The sequence below is a fragment of the Branchiostoma belcheri genome, unplaced genomic scaffold, assembly GCF_001625305.1.
Source record: "Branchiostoma belcheri isolate BF01 breed outbred unplaced genomic scaffold, Haploidv18h27 scaffold201, whole genome shotgun sequence".
Lineage (NCBI taxonomy): Eukaryota > Metazoa > Chordata > Leptocardii > Amphioxiformes > Branchiostomatidae > Branchiostoma > Branchiostoma belcheri.
Window position 1 is genome coordinate 4,770 of NW_017803503.1, and position 15,474 is coordinate 20,243.

General features: G+C 39.6%; 1 protein-coding gene across 1 annotated transcript; it reads left to right on the plus strand.

The window, feature by feature from the left end:
* The first annotated feature begins 3,040 nt into the window (after positions 1 to 3,040).
* LOC109469406 (very-long-chain (3R)-3-hydroxyacyl-CoA dehydratase 2-like) lies at positions 3,041 to 11,873 on the plus strand. The gene is made up of 7 exons (XM_019767912.1): positions 3,041 to 3,159; positions 5,277 to 5,406; positions 6,422 to 6,529; positions 7,273 to 7,394; positions 8,730 to 8,769; positions 9,156 to 9,294; positions 10,771 to 11,873. Exons 1-7 carry the CDS (start codon positions 3,053 to 3,055, stop codon positions 10,851 to 10,853), a joined length of 729 nt encoding a protein of 242 aa, XP_019623471.1. The 5' UTR covers positions 3,041 to 3,052; the 3' UTR covers positions 10,854 to 11,873.
* Positions 11,874 to 15,474: the final 3,601 nt, after the last annotated feature.

Sequence of the window (15,474 nt, forward strand, 5' to 3'; positions counted from 1 at the left end):
ACTTGATAGACTTTTTCTAAGCCTGTGTAAAAATTAGGAACGGTCGGTGCCTAATACAGAAATAGTTCATTTCTTACGGAATATGTTGACATGTTCGTACTAGTTGCTAAGGAATAATGTCAGCCGAACAATGTACTGGTTTACCTGCAACAATAAGTGAAGTCGTCTCCATACCACGCTGACGTTACTCTTCCCAACTGTCTCGCCATTTTTATCTTCTCCAAAATTCGCCAGGTCAGGAAATCCGCATTTTCTCCTCAAAACATCACCAGAACGGCACAAATCCACAGCGAAAACTCCCAGACATTCTGCTGCACACTTACTAAGACATTCTACCGACGAAAACGTCTAAAAGTACCCAGAAAGTTGTGAAAAAATCAGCCCGGAGTATTCACGTCGTACGAAAGCGCCATTTTGAACGGACGATACCAAACTTGTTTTTACACAGGTGTGCAGAACGACCGTGCATAATTAATGTGAAGTTGATAATCTAATTACGACGACCAATGACGGCCCTTTTCGGTGCCAGGCACTTATATGTGTCGAAGAAGGACGATTAGATTATCTAATTACGAAGGATATGAACGTTGATGCCAATCTCGGTAAAAAAAAATGGGTAAAAATGCAGCTACAGGGCACCTTTAGATTAGTATTTCTATCATCACAAATAAACGTTTTCAAGAATAAGCTGTTATGTGACCGCAGTATAAAACATAACACTCTTGTCTAATTTTGCTATTTATCTATTTTCGCGGTTTATTCCGTGGTAGAATAAATACCTTCCCCACACAGGCAAACCTGTCCTTGGTGCTGAACACCTTCCTCACACAGGCAAACCTGTCCTTGGTGCTGAACACCTTCCTCACACAGGTAAACCTGTCCTTGGTGCTGAACACCATCCACACACAGGTAAACCTGTCCTTGGTGCTGAACACCATCCTCACACAGGCAAACCTGTCATTGGTGCTGAACACCTTCCACACACAGGCAAACCTGTCCTTGGTGCTGAACACTATAGCTATCCACACACAAACAAACCTGTCCTTGGTGCTGAACACTATAGCTATCCACACACAAACAAACCTGTCCTTGGTGCTGAACACCTTCCACACACAGGCAAACCTGTCCTTGGTGCTGAACACTATAGCTATCCACACACAAACAAACCTGTCCTTGGTGCTGAACACCTTCCACACACAGGTAAACCTGTCCTTGGTGCTGAACACTATAGCTATCCACACACAGGTAACCTGTCCTGTACATGAAATTTAGTGCCTGGTGACTATGAACGAGCGACACCTAGCGGAATTTGTATGCTGTGAAAACGGACTAGGGTCAACTTCTAATTCAACTCGCTCACTCAATCCCCCAAGTACTGCGGCCCAGGCGCAGCAGGCATTACAGAGAGGATTACTATATCACTAACAGTCTTTTTAGACTCTTTAGTGATCGAGCATATTCCACAAATTTCTCGTTCTTAACCAGGTTTATGTTGGTTTAAACAGGAGTCCCCCCAGGTATGTCACGGGAGAAACGCCTGGAAGTAGAACACTTAACTCAAATATGCTGTTCTTTGTTCTTTTTTATCAGCAACAAAATGAATCAACAAGTTGCATACAGAAAAGCCCAAATCCTTTTATTGCAATGTTGCATCATTTTTTGTCAGTCTTCCTTTAGATTTAGCTCCGTAGTTACTAGTAGGCTATTCACTTAACTATGCTTTAGGCCTGGTTTGAGAGAACTGGAATCCTCACCTGTGTTCTTGGTACAGCCATTTTTCAAACTATACTCCATTGATGGCGTTTGAATAAATTGCATGCTGTTTCGAGCGTGCATTGACAGAGAAGGAAAATCCAGGCACACAGACGAAGTCCTACAGATTCTCGTGGTATCTCCGACTGTTCTGATGTCCTTTTGGCGCTACTGCGGTCAGATGCGTCCACACCTTGCGCCACAGACGTTGTAACCATGATGAGGAGCCCCAAAACCGTGACTGATACAAACAATTGTAGAAATCTACAGGAACAAAATGCAGCATGGTCTTGCCTGTGTGAGTTGTGACTCACTGAACCCCCTACCTGCCAGTAACATGAGACGCCGCAGAGGGCACAGTCAGCAGTACCAGCAGCTGTCCTGCCGCACGAACTACCGCTTCTACTCCTTCCTCCCTCGAACGATCAGAGACTGGAACTCCCTGCCTGAAGACATTGTACAGTCTCCATCCCTGGCGACCTTCGTTTCGAAGGTGTCAAACCTTGCCTAAATCACATACTAGTATATGGTGACCTTTGACCCGTTAAACATGTCAGTAATTGCCGGAGTGACGGCAGCCGGACATTAACGGAAGAAGAAGAACAGCTAGCGTTGAAAACCTTCAATATACGTTCAATGTAATACCTCAGGTAGCAGAAGTCGGAAAAATCTCCAAAGCAAGAAGAAAAGTTCTGTAGAAGTCCCAGGACATGTCAAGAAAGGGACTACCGACATATATGCTGATCGCGTCTGTACGTACTGTCGCGTTTGGAGTTGTTCACCCAGTATGTCAAAAGGTTAGAAGACATAAATTTTACTACTGTTTATAACGTTAACACCAACATGTCCCTTTTCCCTGTGTATGTTCAGTGGGTGTCCTGTCCCATTCTCTACTCCAGAAAACACATTGTAATAGACGAATAACATTTTTTTTGCAAATCTACGTATACATAATGCATGCTCACACGTTCATATTCCTGGTACATGGACCTAAATTTTAACAGTATAGCAATCCCTGTTCTGTGAACACCAATAAAAAGGTACAAATAAAGTAAGAGCCTACCAACTTCCTAAAGTAAAGAAAAAGATCCTTACGCCAAATCATTAACATCTTGAGTCACCATCGAATGATAGCATACCAACATGTAAATCAACATAGAAAGTTGTAATAAACAAAACATAGCCATTGCAGTTGTATGTGGATATCTTACGTCCAGCATTGCTGTCTTTACTGTGCCCTACATCTGCTTGGATATTAAATTTCCCGCTGACCTTTAACCCGCACAGTTCCCTGAACATCATGGCGGCAGTTGGCAAAACTGTGCCGAAGTCTCCCAAACCTCGGGCCGGTCCTGGGTCCCTGGCCCGCGGCTGGCTCATTCTGTACAACATAGTACTTACAGCAGGGTGAGTACTACCGGTCTGTGCCTTTCAATGGTATTTGAGACGCTCGGTTAGCTTGAAATACGGCGTTACATGCAGAGTGGTCGACCGTTTGAATGAAATATTACCAGCTAGGCTTAGGCATGTTGACCTGAGACTTTGACCCTTTAATAAGGTTATCCTTTCTTGTACTAAAAAGAAGCCACCGTATTGGACTTTTTCTTAAGCTCTATATAGGTTTTTCAACCCTCATATAGAAATGCAGCAGCTTTTTAACGTTGTATACTAGTAGGAACGGCCCCATTTTGGGGAGGGTAGAATTTTTCTAAATGTCCATAATAATCTGATTAAAACGTTCATAGAGGATATAGGCTTTGAAAACATCGCATTTTACTCGTCCATGCTAACACGTGTCGTCCCTTGTTGTTCACAGTTACTGCAGAAATAATTATTTTTTCTATTTTGAGACTTATTTTTACAGAAAACGATCACGAATGCATAACACTGACCCTTGGACTTGGGCGGGGCAAAAAGGGGCGTGGCTGCGATCACGACATATTTGCATATTTACGACGACTTTAACACAAACTCCTTCACAATAAACATGTAGAGGCTCAAGTAAACAACCTCAAAACAATTTTTGAAGAGAGAAAGCAACAAATTATTATACAAATATTGATTAATACATTTATATGAGTATCTGAAGTCGTAATGTACCATTTACACTAGCTCTAATTTAGAGCTATTAGAGTCTAAACATTTTGTATTATATTTACTTATCTGTATATTGTAAGGATTGTATACTCCTAGAATATTTGTAATCTACCCCTAAAATGAAATGTGCATGTGAGTTAAATGTGTCCCAGTATTGAGGACATCCGCACACACACACACACCAGCCTATAATACTATAAACAACTGTATCTGATAACACTGTGTTATCTTAGGAATGCATACTGACACTACACACACGTCATTCGAGAAGCAGTCAAGGTGAAAAAGTCCAGGAAGTGTCACATCTCTCGAGGTCACCTCTGTAGAAAAACAAAATGTTCTCGAGTATGAAGTTTCTCAATTAGTCAATGTTAAAACCCTAAAGTCCTGCGGAGCCCATGTACTGTAATTCTGAAACTTAATGTTCACAGTAGCAAATGTTCGCGGTCGGAGAAAAGTGGACATGTTCACGGAACTATTATAATATATATATAATTCACGGTGGCGACAGGTGCAGGAAAAGGAAAGTCCAGGAATTATTTCTTAACTGTAATGATAAATTCACGGTACAGAAGTGACAGTGAAAACAGTGAACATAACAGTACAGTGAAAAAATCAGGAATTACAGTATAATAAATAAATTATATGGGTTACACGTGCTGTACCATCTATATAGTGCCCTGTATATTTACAATTTGGGGGTATTTCTCATGCAATGCATCAAACCGCAAGCTGACTCTACTCGGCTAAAAAGAGGCCCTTTCCACTCTATGTGATTATTAGGGTGATGCCCATTTCTACTTTTGTTTACTAGTACTATATTATATATGTTGAACTCGTACCTAAGACTAGTATTGTCTTCACTTGCTCATACTATTTTGTTGCATTTATATGATATTCATTAGGTCAATTAATATTAATAGGATAGATGACCTGTACCTAGCCACTCAAGGCATAAATTATTCATTATTGTATTAATTCACTCACTCACTCACTCACTCAGCACCGCATGCTCCGGGGAGCGTCGCGCCTCTCCAAGTTGACTTCCAGCCAGTTCTGTCCTTCGCCCTCTGCCAGGCTGTGGCTACATCAAGGCCCACTGTCCTGAAGTCTGCATTCAGCTGGTCTCCCCACCTACGTCTGGGTCGACCTCTGGGTCTGGACCAGCCTGCAGGCGTAGCTGCCTTCAGTAGACTGGCAGCTTCCAAGGGTGGGGCGGCTCTGGCTATGTGACCAAAGAGTCGCAGGCGGGCCTGTCGGATCTTGAAGGAAACAGGCGGTTGACCGGTTCTTTGTCGTACGGTGGTGTTGGAAACAAAGTCGTCCCAGCGATAGCCAAGGATCCTGCGCAGGCATTTCTGGTCAAAGGTGTCCAGGTGGCGCTCCTCTTATTATTGTATTAATAATAAAGTTTTTTATTGTTGCAGGTGGTTAGCTGTTATGTATGTGTACATCCTACATGTGTTGAACAACAGCAGTTCTCCTGAGGTGTACTCAGGCTTGTATGACAGCGTGGAAGTAGTGCTGAAAGTGTTCCAGTCACTCGCTTTACTGGAGGTAAGGAGCAAAATAAGTACATCCTAATGCAGTCAAATTTTTTTGTTAATGAAAGAAACACAGCTAATTTTTTGGGTTTCTCTGTCTTTTTTTCTGTGTTCTATCTTGAGGCGTTGTGTGGCGTAATGGTCAGAGCATTGGGCTCGGAACCAAGAGGTCCCAGGTTCGATCCCCTGACATGCCCGATGTTGTGCCCTTGGGAAAGTCACTGTATGGGAGAGTGACGCCCACCGGGCCCTTTGGCACATTGTTGATACTGCACATTTGCCACAGAGATCTGTACAATTATTTTTTGTCTTTTCACTCTTTTGAATTTGATTTAATGAATTATAGATACCGGTATTTTTTCTTCTCTGCAATGTAGAATCTGATGTAATGTGTAGATGTAATGCAAGCCCGAAATCCAACTAATTCTATACTTGCTCCAAAAAAAGTTCATTGGCAATCTATCTCCACTCTGCAAAGATGAAGAAAAATATAAGGCATGTAGATTGAAACGACTAAGTGTTGACACAACTGTTTTATAGGCTAGAGTCATGCCTATTTGTCAAGGGTTCAAATAATGTGAAATTTAGTATGAAGCTAAGCAACTTCTGTGACATTTAATCTTTTTCTGAAGCCATTTTTTATGTAATTTACTAATAATCTGTTTATGTTGTCCTTGCTGTATAAAGCCGATTATCTTATAATTGATTATAATAATTAATAGTGGTAGTTTTTTTTGTTGCTTGTATGTGTGTGTGTTTGTGTGTGTGTGTGTGTGTATGTGTGTGTGTGTGTGTGTGTGTGTGTGTGTGTGTGTTGTGTGTGTGTGTGTGTGGTGTGTGTGGTGTGTGTGTGTGTGTGTGTGAGTGTGTGTGTGTGTGTGTGTGTGTGTGTGTGTGGTGTGTGTGTGTGTGTGTGTGTGTGTGTGTGTGTGAGTGTGTGCGTGTGTGTGTGTGTGTCTTTAGGTTGTGCAGGCTTTGCTACCACCAAGCAAATTCTTCATCAAAAGTATATTCTATCCTTCTTTTAGATCGTGCACGCTGCTCTGGGTATCGTCCCGTCTAACGTACTCCTGACGGCTTTCCAAGTTTTCTCCCGGGTGTTCCTGGTCTGGGGAGTGATGCATCCTTTCAAGGAGGTATGTTAAGATAAGTAAACAACCCGGCTATGGTATTTGTTTACTAACTAAACAACATTGTCACAACATTTTTGTATTTCCGGTCACTTTGATTTGGAACCAAGCAAAGATAACATTGAAAGTTTCTATAATACCAGTACGTTATGGACAGAAGATGTCGCCAATTTTTGGAAAGGAATCTATTGGGCCTTCCACAGAACATTAACATTTTTCTGGTGGGCCCAAACTAGCCTGTTTTTAAACTGCTTATGTTATGTGTTGCTGTATAAGTGTTGTGTATACTTTCTGCAGACCCAGACTAGCCTAGGTGTCAGTCATTATAGGATAACACTATGCAATAGACTGAACTTCTGTATGTTTTGTTACAATATTATATAGGACCAGACTAGCCTGGGAGTAAGACTATGTCTGGTATATGTTATGGTATACATGTAGATGTTTGTACATTGCGGCAGGCACAAACTAGCCTGGATGCAGCCATCGTAATACTACAGTATGTAATACTTAGTAGATGTTCAGTATGTTTTGCCAGGCCCAGACATGCCTGGGAGCAAGCCTATGCTTGGCTGCTGTATGTTACATACGTTTTGTGTATTTTGCTAGGCCTAGACAAGCCTGGGTTTGAGCCTATGCTTGGCTGCTATATGCTACATATGTTTTGTAAATTTAGCCAAGCCCAGACACGCCTGGGAGCCAGCCTATATTTGGATGCTGTATGTTACATGTTTTGTTTATTTTGCCAGGCCCAGACAAGCCTGGGAGCGAGTCTATGCATTGCTGCGTGGACTATCACAGAGATCATTCGGTATTCCTTCTACACCTTCGCTCTGCTTAACATGAAGCCCTACATCCTACAGTGGTGCAGGTGAGGTGTAGCCTGGTATCTGTCCTATTTCAAAGGCATCCGGTGCAGTGTTTAGGGCTTGGAAACCAGATTTTTCAAAGTCAATATTCTAATCACTTATCTGCATACTGAGTTGAAATAGCACTGTCCCAATGTACATGTATGTAACATTTAAGGCATACAAAAATTCCCAAAATTATGACAAAAAAAAACAGTTACTCCAAGGATCCAGAGATGATTTTTAGGGCACCACCCAGAAAATAACGGGCTCATCTTGGGACTTGTTTCTGCAGTTTTAAATGCCCAAAGTATGAAATACTGATTCAAATGTACATATTTGACGGAGTATGTGCCCATATCATAAGAGATTACTTTATTCAGAATATCTTTTCCAGTTTTACCACCATTAAATTACATTGGATACCTTTGAGCTCCATTCTTCTCTAAGGCCTCGTTCATGATTGAAATGTGTTCCGATTTGGCCACGATCCGAATCGAAGCGGAATATATTTTTGCGTCCGTGATTCAAAACTTGAACCCACACTGGAAACGGTTTCACACCTCGAATTGACTTTCATTTCATATGTATATTACAATTTCTTTGAATATTTCCTGAGAACCCGGCTCGTAAGGCGAAGAGTTTACGCCTGTCCGGGCGAGTGGTCGCTCGTTCCCGACTCATGTCCTCCCCATATAGGCTGTGTCCCGGACGCATCTGGCGCAAACCCCCACGGTCCGCCGCCCCAACGCCCCCGTTGGGCTACCACTCGCCCTCGCGCCCAGGGTAGGTTCTAGTACACACCATATCCAGTTTCCTCTGGATCTCCTGATTTCCCAAGTCAATATCGGAACTCCCGTTTCCTCAGTACGTCGACCAGTAATTAGAACTCGATGTCAAGTGTACGATTCAAGTAAAATTTTCGGCAGTACAAGCCACTGCGCCGCAAACTATGGCCGACCGTGGCCCCCACGTACCCGGGAGTACAGCGTCGAAGCGGAACGATTCGCATCCGCGCGTTCATGATTACAATTCTACGAATGCGAATTGTATCGTATAGTTTCAGACCACCTCGCGAGGTGGTTCAGAATAAATCGCAACGGAACCGGTTTGGAGCGTTCATGTTCCTAAATGAATCGATTTATTTTTTTAAATCGAATTGATTCGCAACAGATATCCAATCATGAACGGGGCCTAAGTGTTGTTGACTGGCAGTGGTTATATAGGCCAGTAGACATTAGACGGTCAATTCCATGCATTCCTGGCTAGACGTTGTGTCCTTGGGAAAGGCATGTATTGTATACATTGTATGTATGTATTAGTAGACAGTAACATTGTGTCTTTATCATTCCTTTCAGATATACATTCTTCATAGTGCTGTACCCAATAGGAGTGACTGTAAGTATCAGGTGTTCTGTCTTGAATGAAGTTATTTGGTTTCTGACACTTAGGCTTGCTTGGTCAAAATTTATGAGTTGTAGTATGATCTCACAATAGAATTTAAAGACATTCTTGGGATTTTTGTGCACATGCCCTACAGAATTCAGCTGTTTCAGAAAAGGCTGTGTGTCTGTGTGTGTGTGTGTGTGTGTGTCCGTGTGTATGTGTGTGTGTGTATTTGTTTGTGTGTGTGTGTGTCTGTACAATGTATATCTCTGTCTGTCTGTGTTTCTTTGTGTGCGTACTTGTGTCTTATACATTGGCCTTGTTACTAGTAGTTAAAATTTTCCTGGCAAACTCGAGCAATCAATTGCAAAAGATTCACTTCCATCGTTTTCCACCAGGGGGAGCTGCTAGCCATCTACAGTAGCCTGGCACCGGCTGCTGAGCAGAAGGCCTTCTCCCTGGAGATGCCCAACCCTCTCAACGTGTCCTTCTACTACCACTACTTCCTGGTGGGCGTCATGTTCACCTACATACCAAGTAAGACCTTTCTTCCCAACATTTGGTCATTTTAGGATTTTTACATATTAAGGCCTAAGAAAAAAAGTGTTGTGTTTCCTGTTTCAGTCCTGAAAAAAATTGGGGTTGGTAGGTAGCGATTATTTTTTCTTCTTTTTTAGACTTTGGCAATCTGTAGTGATCCAACTTATACCAAGGAGCTCTTTGCTTATACAATACAGTTTAACAAAGTAAAACTTGCATGAAGACACTTAGATTGTGAATGTTGGAAAACCGATTGTGCAACATTTCATCACTCAGGTGTCAGAACATCTAGAAAAGGTCAATCAGCTCGAAATATTTATGTCCCTTGCAGGAGCCTACAAAAAAGGGTCTCATCAGTTTTTTTTCTAGGGTTGGTCGGGAAACAGGAAACACAACATTGTTTTCCTATGCCTTACAACCTTTTTTTATCTTCTTTGATATCTTTCCTGCACATGGTTGGAAATACCACTTGTATTATGCTGGTTTCTTAGCAGTTTTTAGTATGATCCATACTTCCTAAATTCTGAGTGGTGCAGGTAAAAGTTGTCTCCTGCATGTAGTCTTCAGTGTTACCTGCACCAGTGCAGCTTTAGAATTGTTGTCAAGTACCTTGTATCAGAAGTTACATTCTTATACAATTGTTGTTTAGGCCACACCAATTTAATTTCTTGGTTAACGGATTCGCCCGCTTCGTTTTTTTTCAGATTTGCAAATAAAATAAAAATCCAGAATCAACTGCAAAATGCTCATACTTTGCCCTGAACAGTTGAAAATAGTCCTTTTCATCCTAGTTGTTACAGTTATTCCATCTTTCAATGCAATGGTATCATTAAAAGTTCAAAATTCATTGTACAGTTTAAATTTTGAACCAGCCTGGTGTGTTGACTTCATGGCTCCTATCGTACCATTTTGGGCCATAATATGATGCCTAGGCCTGTTTTTATTTTTTTATTTTTTTCGCCCGCCCCTCCATTTTTTTTCTAGAAAAATCCGTTAACCAAGAAATTAAATTGGTGTAGCCTTACAAAAAAATAAAAATAAACTTAGGCCACACCAATTTAATTTGTTGGTTCTCGGATTCGCCTCTTCGTTTTTTTCTGATTTGCAAAAAAAAAAAAAAAATTTGATTCTGGTCCTGAATCAACTGAAAAATGCTCATGTTTTGCCCCCAACAGTTGAGGAAAGTCCTTTTCTTCCTAGTTGTTACAGTTTTCCCATCTATCATTGCAGTGGCTTGATTAAAAGTTCAAAATTCAATGTTTAAATTTTAACCCAGCCTTTTGTGTTGACTTCATGGCTCATTCCGTAACATTTAAGCCTATAATAGGATGCCTAGACCTGTTTTTATTTTTATTTTTTTTCGCCCTGTCGCTTCATATTTTTGCTGAAAAAATCCGAGAACCAAGAAATTAAATTGGTGTGGCCTTACCTGCTATTATTATTTGCTGACTTGATGTTTTTTCTTCCTTGCAGTTTTCCCTCAGCTGTATTTCCACATGGTGCGACAACGTAGGAAGGTCATTGGTGGGGTCACCAAGGTCGCAAAGAAGGAATAAAAATGTTTTTAACCTTATCCCTGCTGAGATGGCCTTTTAGCTCCAAATCAGCACTGGTTAAAGGCCTTCACAGGGTTAGGCAGCAGGGAGAAGGTTAATAAATTGAGGGGGTAAAAAGTATGAGTTTGAATCCTGCCAAAATCTGTGTGAACACAGTGCTAGATTGTTTAGAAGTTGTTGCGCAAATGGTAGATTTTTAGAAGACAGATGCTCAGCTACTAGTACTTAATGTTAATTAGTAATTCTAATTAAGCATAGATGGTTAAGCAATCAAATGATGCATGTGTAATGTTAATGATGATTGAAAGTTGTGAAAAAACTATGCCAGCTTGCAGTGAAAAGAAGACATATATGTATGTAATTCCAGACTATATTATGTCAGCACAAATGTAGCCTTTAATTTTCATATGGTATGAATATAATTATGTACCATAATGTTGAAATAGTAACAGTTAAAATTCTTAGTGGCTACTGATTTACACTTTTATGTCAAAACTGTCAATTTTAGCTTTTGTACCTCAGAAGAAATTGCAGATTTAGTTCTTTTATGTCATTGAACTTATCGTAATTTATACAGACTTAATTTGTGTGTATGTTATAACTTTTGCTTAATTAATTAATTAATTAAGGCCAAGTGTGATTTTACAAGATTTTTCCTGGCTTGATTATTGGACCAATTAACAACTAATTTCATTTTAAAGATAAGGTATGTTGTCATGCTTTTTTTAAGGTCTTTGTTTTGACATATCATAGAATAGGTGTGAATTTGTCAAGTGAAAGTATCAATTGATTTGCTGTGTAGCTTTATTGCTCATAGCAATTCAGAAATAGTACAGTCATTCTGATAGTATGTATTATGTCAAGAATTAGGTTTCAGAGCAAGCAAGTTTATTACTTTTTAAGATTCAGATGTTTTTTTAAAGATGCATTTGAAGCTCAGGCATCCAGGAAGTAAGAAAATAGCTGTTTGATACTGTATGAACTGCTTTGTCAAATTTGAATACATATCGTATATCAAAATCTGTGTAATACATTGTTCTCCAAACCCAAATGTGATTTGAGTGTGCTAATGCAATGATTGTGGTTGTATTTCGTTTGTATTAATGGAATAGCTACCCTGAAATTGAAGCTATCCCTGCCCTTGGTGCTGAAAGCCATCCCTAAACATTGTCGCCCCCCCTCCCCCAGTTACTGGCATTTTTTGTCAAGGTGGCAGAACACAGTTTTCGCCCTATGGGGATACCTATAGTTAAGCACCCCGAGGTGACTCACTTCGACGCGGTAAAAATTATAATAGGGTGCACTAGAGAATCACGGCCAACTAATATGTTGAAATATACGCTATATTCTACAAAATAACTGAAAACCAAAAAAAGTTATCGTTTTTTAACATAATGACGACCACTTTGATTTGGCCCTCTACCGGGGTCAACGGAACTGCAGCCGGCTCACCCTGGAACGCGGTTGCGTAATGCCGCGCATTTATACACGAACAGGGAAATCTTCACACTCCAAGTTATACAGTGTACAAGCCGATACCTTTCCTTACCACAGAGTGCAGTTCATTCATGGCTACCTCTCACATAACTCGCTTTAGCCAGGATGCAAGAGGTTTGTCTGCGCTACTTTCTATACCCGCGTCATAGGGTCGCCCATAAATACTGTGTTCTGCGACCTCAACCTCTGGTCATGTAAATCGGCCCTGGTAATAACTTCGCTGCTTATCTTGACGAACGTATTTGTAAACACTGCCGCAACACTGCCGTTTGTTGGAAACCCCGTCTTATTTTGCCATTTTGATATAACACAATACATTTGGTATATCTTCCTAGTATAGTAACGTTTTCTTAATCTAGAAGAAAGTTAAACAATTGCAAAAGGAATAGACGCACACACTTGAATTTTGCATAAAACTTTACTGACCAATCACATTATTATGCACATATCTGTATATATTACTGACAATCTTGGAATGAGTCTTGATTAAATTAACATTTAACATTTTTCATAACCACATAATGAAAAGGTAAACCAAGATACATGTCTTCACATTCAAATATTTCCCTTTTTCTTTGACAACATACACATACACAAATCTCACTATCAAGACAAAAGTACATCTTTTTGGGTGGCATATCTTTTCCATTGTGACACGTTCAGAAGTTTAACACTATTTTCCTCTATTGGAAGAAACCGCATCATTATGTAGTAATCATTTGTTAATATCACAAACAATTTTAAATAGGTGCGAAAACAATAATATTGTTGACGTACCACAAAATATACAACAAAGTTCTCACATCATACAGAAACTAAGTCATCACAAAATTGCACCAATGTACATGTAATACCAATTCAAAGTGTCCATTCCGAAATTGCAACATATTGCACAACTACATTTTGATATACCTAGTACATGTAGACATGTTACAATGTACCTACAGATAACCTGTAACATATATAACACATGTACACATAACGTTACTTAGTCGTATATGTATACTTACGCCTCCAATATATACAAATAAATGGCATCAGCCTATCCATACCAGTATATTCTTCATAACATTTTACTAAAACACTAATATATCAAACAAAATGATACACTAAATTCCAATAATCAAGACATAATTCAATCACCATTTCCACCAATGACAACATATACATGTCATATCATAATCATGTAAACGTATATCATATACATCCCATAATTCATACATTTACAATAAGCTATATATTACAAACAGGAAAGGTGGGAAATATAAATTCAGCAAAAATTAATAATCACCATATAAGTACCATGATTGTCACATATTCTTTGAGAGAGAAAAAAGTTTCGGACAAGAAAATGAATAATTAAATACACTAAGCTACCCACCACTGATTCAGCAATGAAATATATTTTGCACATTTTTTCTTCTTTTTTAATATTTCTGAGGCAGTCTTGAGCTACAGGTAAAAGTCCAAGTATTATTACTAATTATATTAATAACTCAGAGAAAAGCTTGATCATAGCAAACAGTGCATGTATTATGAGAGTAGCAAGTTAATAATGTTTATAAAGACATTCGTGCTTGTAGAGTTCAACACTGATAACATTTTTGCTTTGGCACTAGAGCAAAAAAGCACAAGGATGGATAATTCATTTCATTGCCAAATAACAGTTGTCCAACAAGGCAATCAAAGAACTGTTATCGTTATGATTTAATCATGATTAGGACTGGTACATGTATACATTGTATGTGCCAAAATGAATTTGCAGACCTATAAGTTTAAGTCAAAACAATTTAGTCTTGATCATGATTTTTGTTAGAATTCTGATTTAAAGGGGTGGTCAAATCTGCTGGTTACTCTTTATCAATAACCAATCACTGGTTACCTCAATAACTCATTGTTATCTCACTAACCAATTGTTAACTCAGTAACTAAATAATCATTGCACAATATAGCACTGCCACTATACAGAAGGATCACTAACTCACTAGTTATTTACACTGGTTAAGGCTACCTGAATTCTTGGTTAATTATGTGCGTTTACTGTCAATACTTTGTTCTGGAGAGGTCTCTAACCCTACAATGTATTTAAAATACTGCAGCTAACTACCAAATCCATTTTGTTGGAAGAAGATCTCACATTTTTTCTCCCTTTTTTCCTTCAATGAATAGATTTTACATCAAACTGTTTGACAAACCTCCCAATACTAAAGCTTAGCAAATACATGTACCATTGTCATGTTTTTGTTTTTTTGTAGTACGATAGATTTAAAACATACAATTTTCTCCAACAACTTTACACTTCTGACATCCAAACCTGAGCATTATTCTGAACCTTTCTTCCCTTTCTTACTCAAAAAGCACCCTTACCTACAAATGCACATGATCACAGTCACTGAGGGAGTACCCTGAAGAACACTAAGATTTAGAAAACCCTTTTTTAGAGTAGACCACGGCTTGAAATGCATCTCGTCTATGATCTGCAATATTGTAGTTGTCATTGATTTTACTAAAAAATTTTGAGTTCAAAAACTGAAAATAGCCCACGGCCTGCTTCAATACAAGCTTGAGTAGCTTATTGTTGGCAAAAATGTATGTTGTAATGCCAAGCCTAGAAACTGGCCATACTCATCTCCTATTAATGATAGTGAGATAGTGGTCACTATAGACAGGTTTGACTAGCATGTCAGCAGAACGTACTTCACCTGAGCGAAACCCCGATTTTTTTAACGGTTTTTGTTGGATTTTTGGTCAACGTTGCATCAGAATTATGCTTGTTGCCGACGACATCTTTTCTGATTTAACATTTGGTAACTACAGACAGTATGTTAACCTTATATACCTGAATACGGCCTTACAATGTATATGAGACGTTCTGCCAAAGTGCTATGCACAATACATACATGTACAAATGTATAGAATACAACACGGGGTATTCCGTATCGCCTGAAATGCGTTCTAATCGTTCTATGGAAGCCATGGAAGCCGGGCTGTGCTTTGCAGTACGGCCTGGTCCGGAACCCGTTATCGTACGTTAGTGCGGCCTGGGTATGATATAAATTGTACATTACGGGTTTCGTGCAGGTGCAGTAGATTCTGCCAGCATGCTGGTTTGAGTGTACATTGT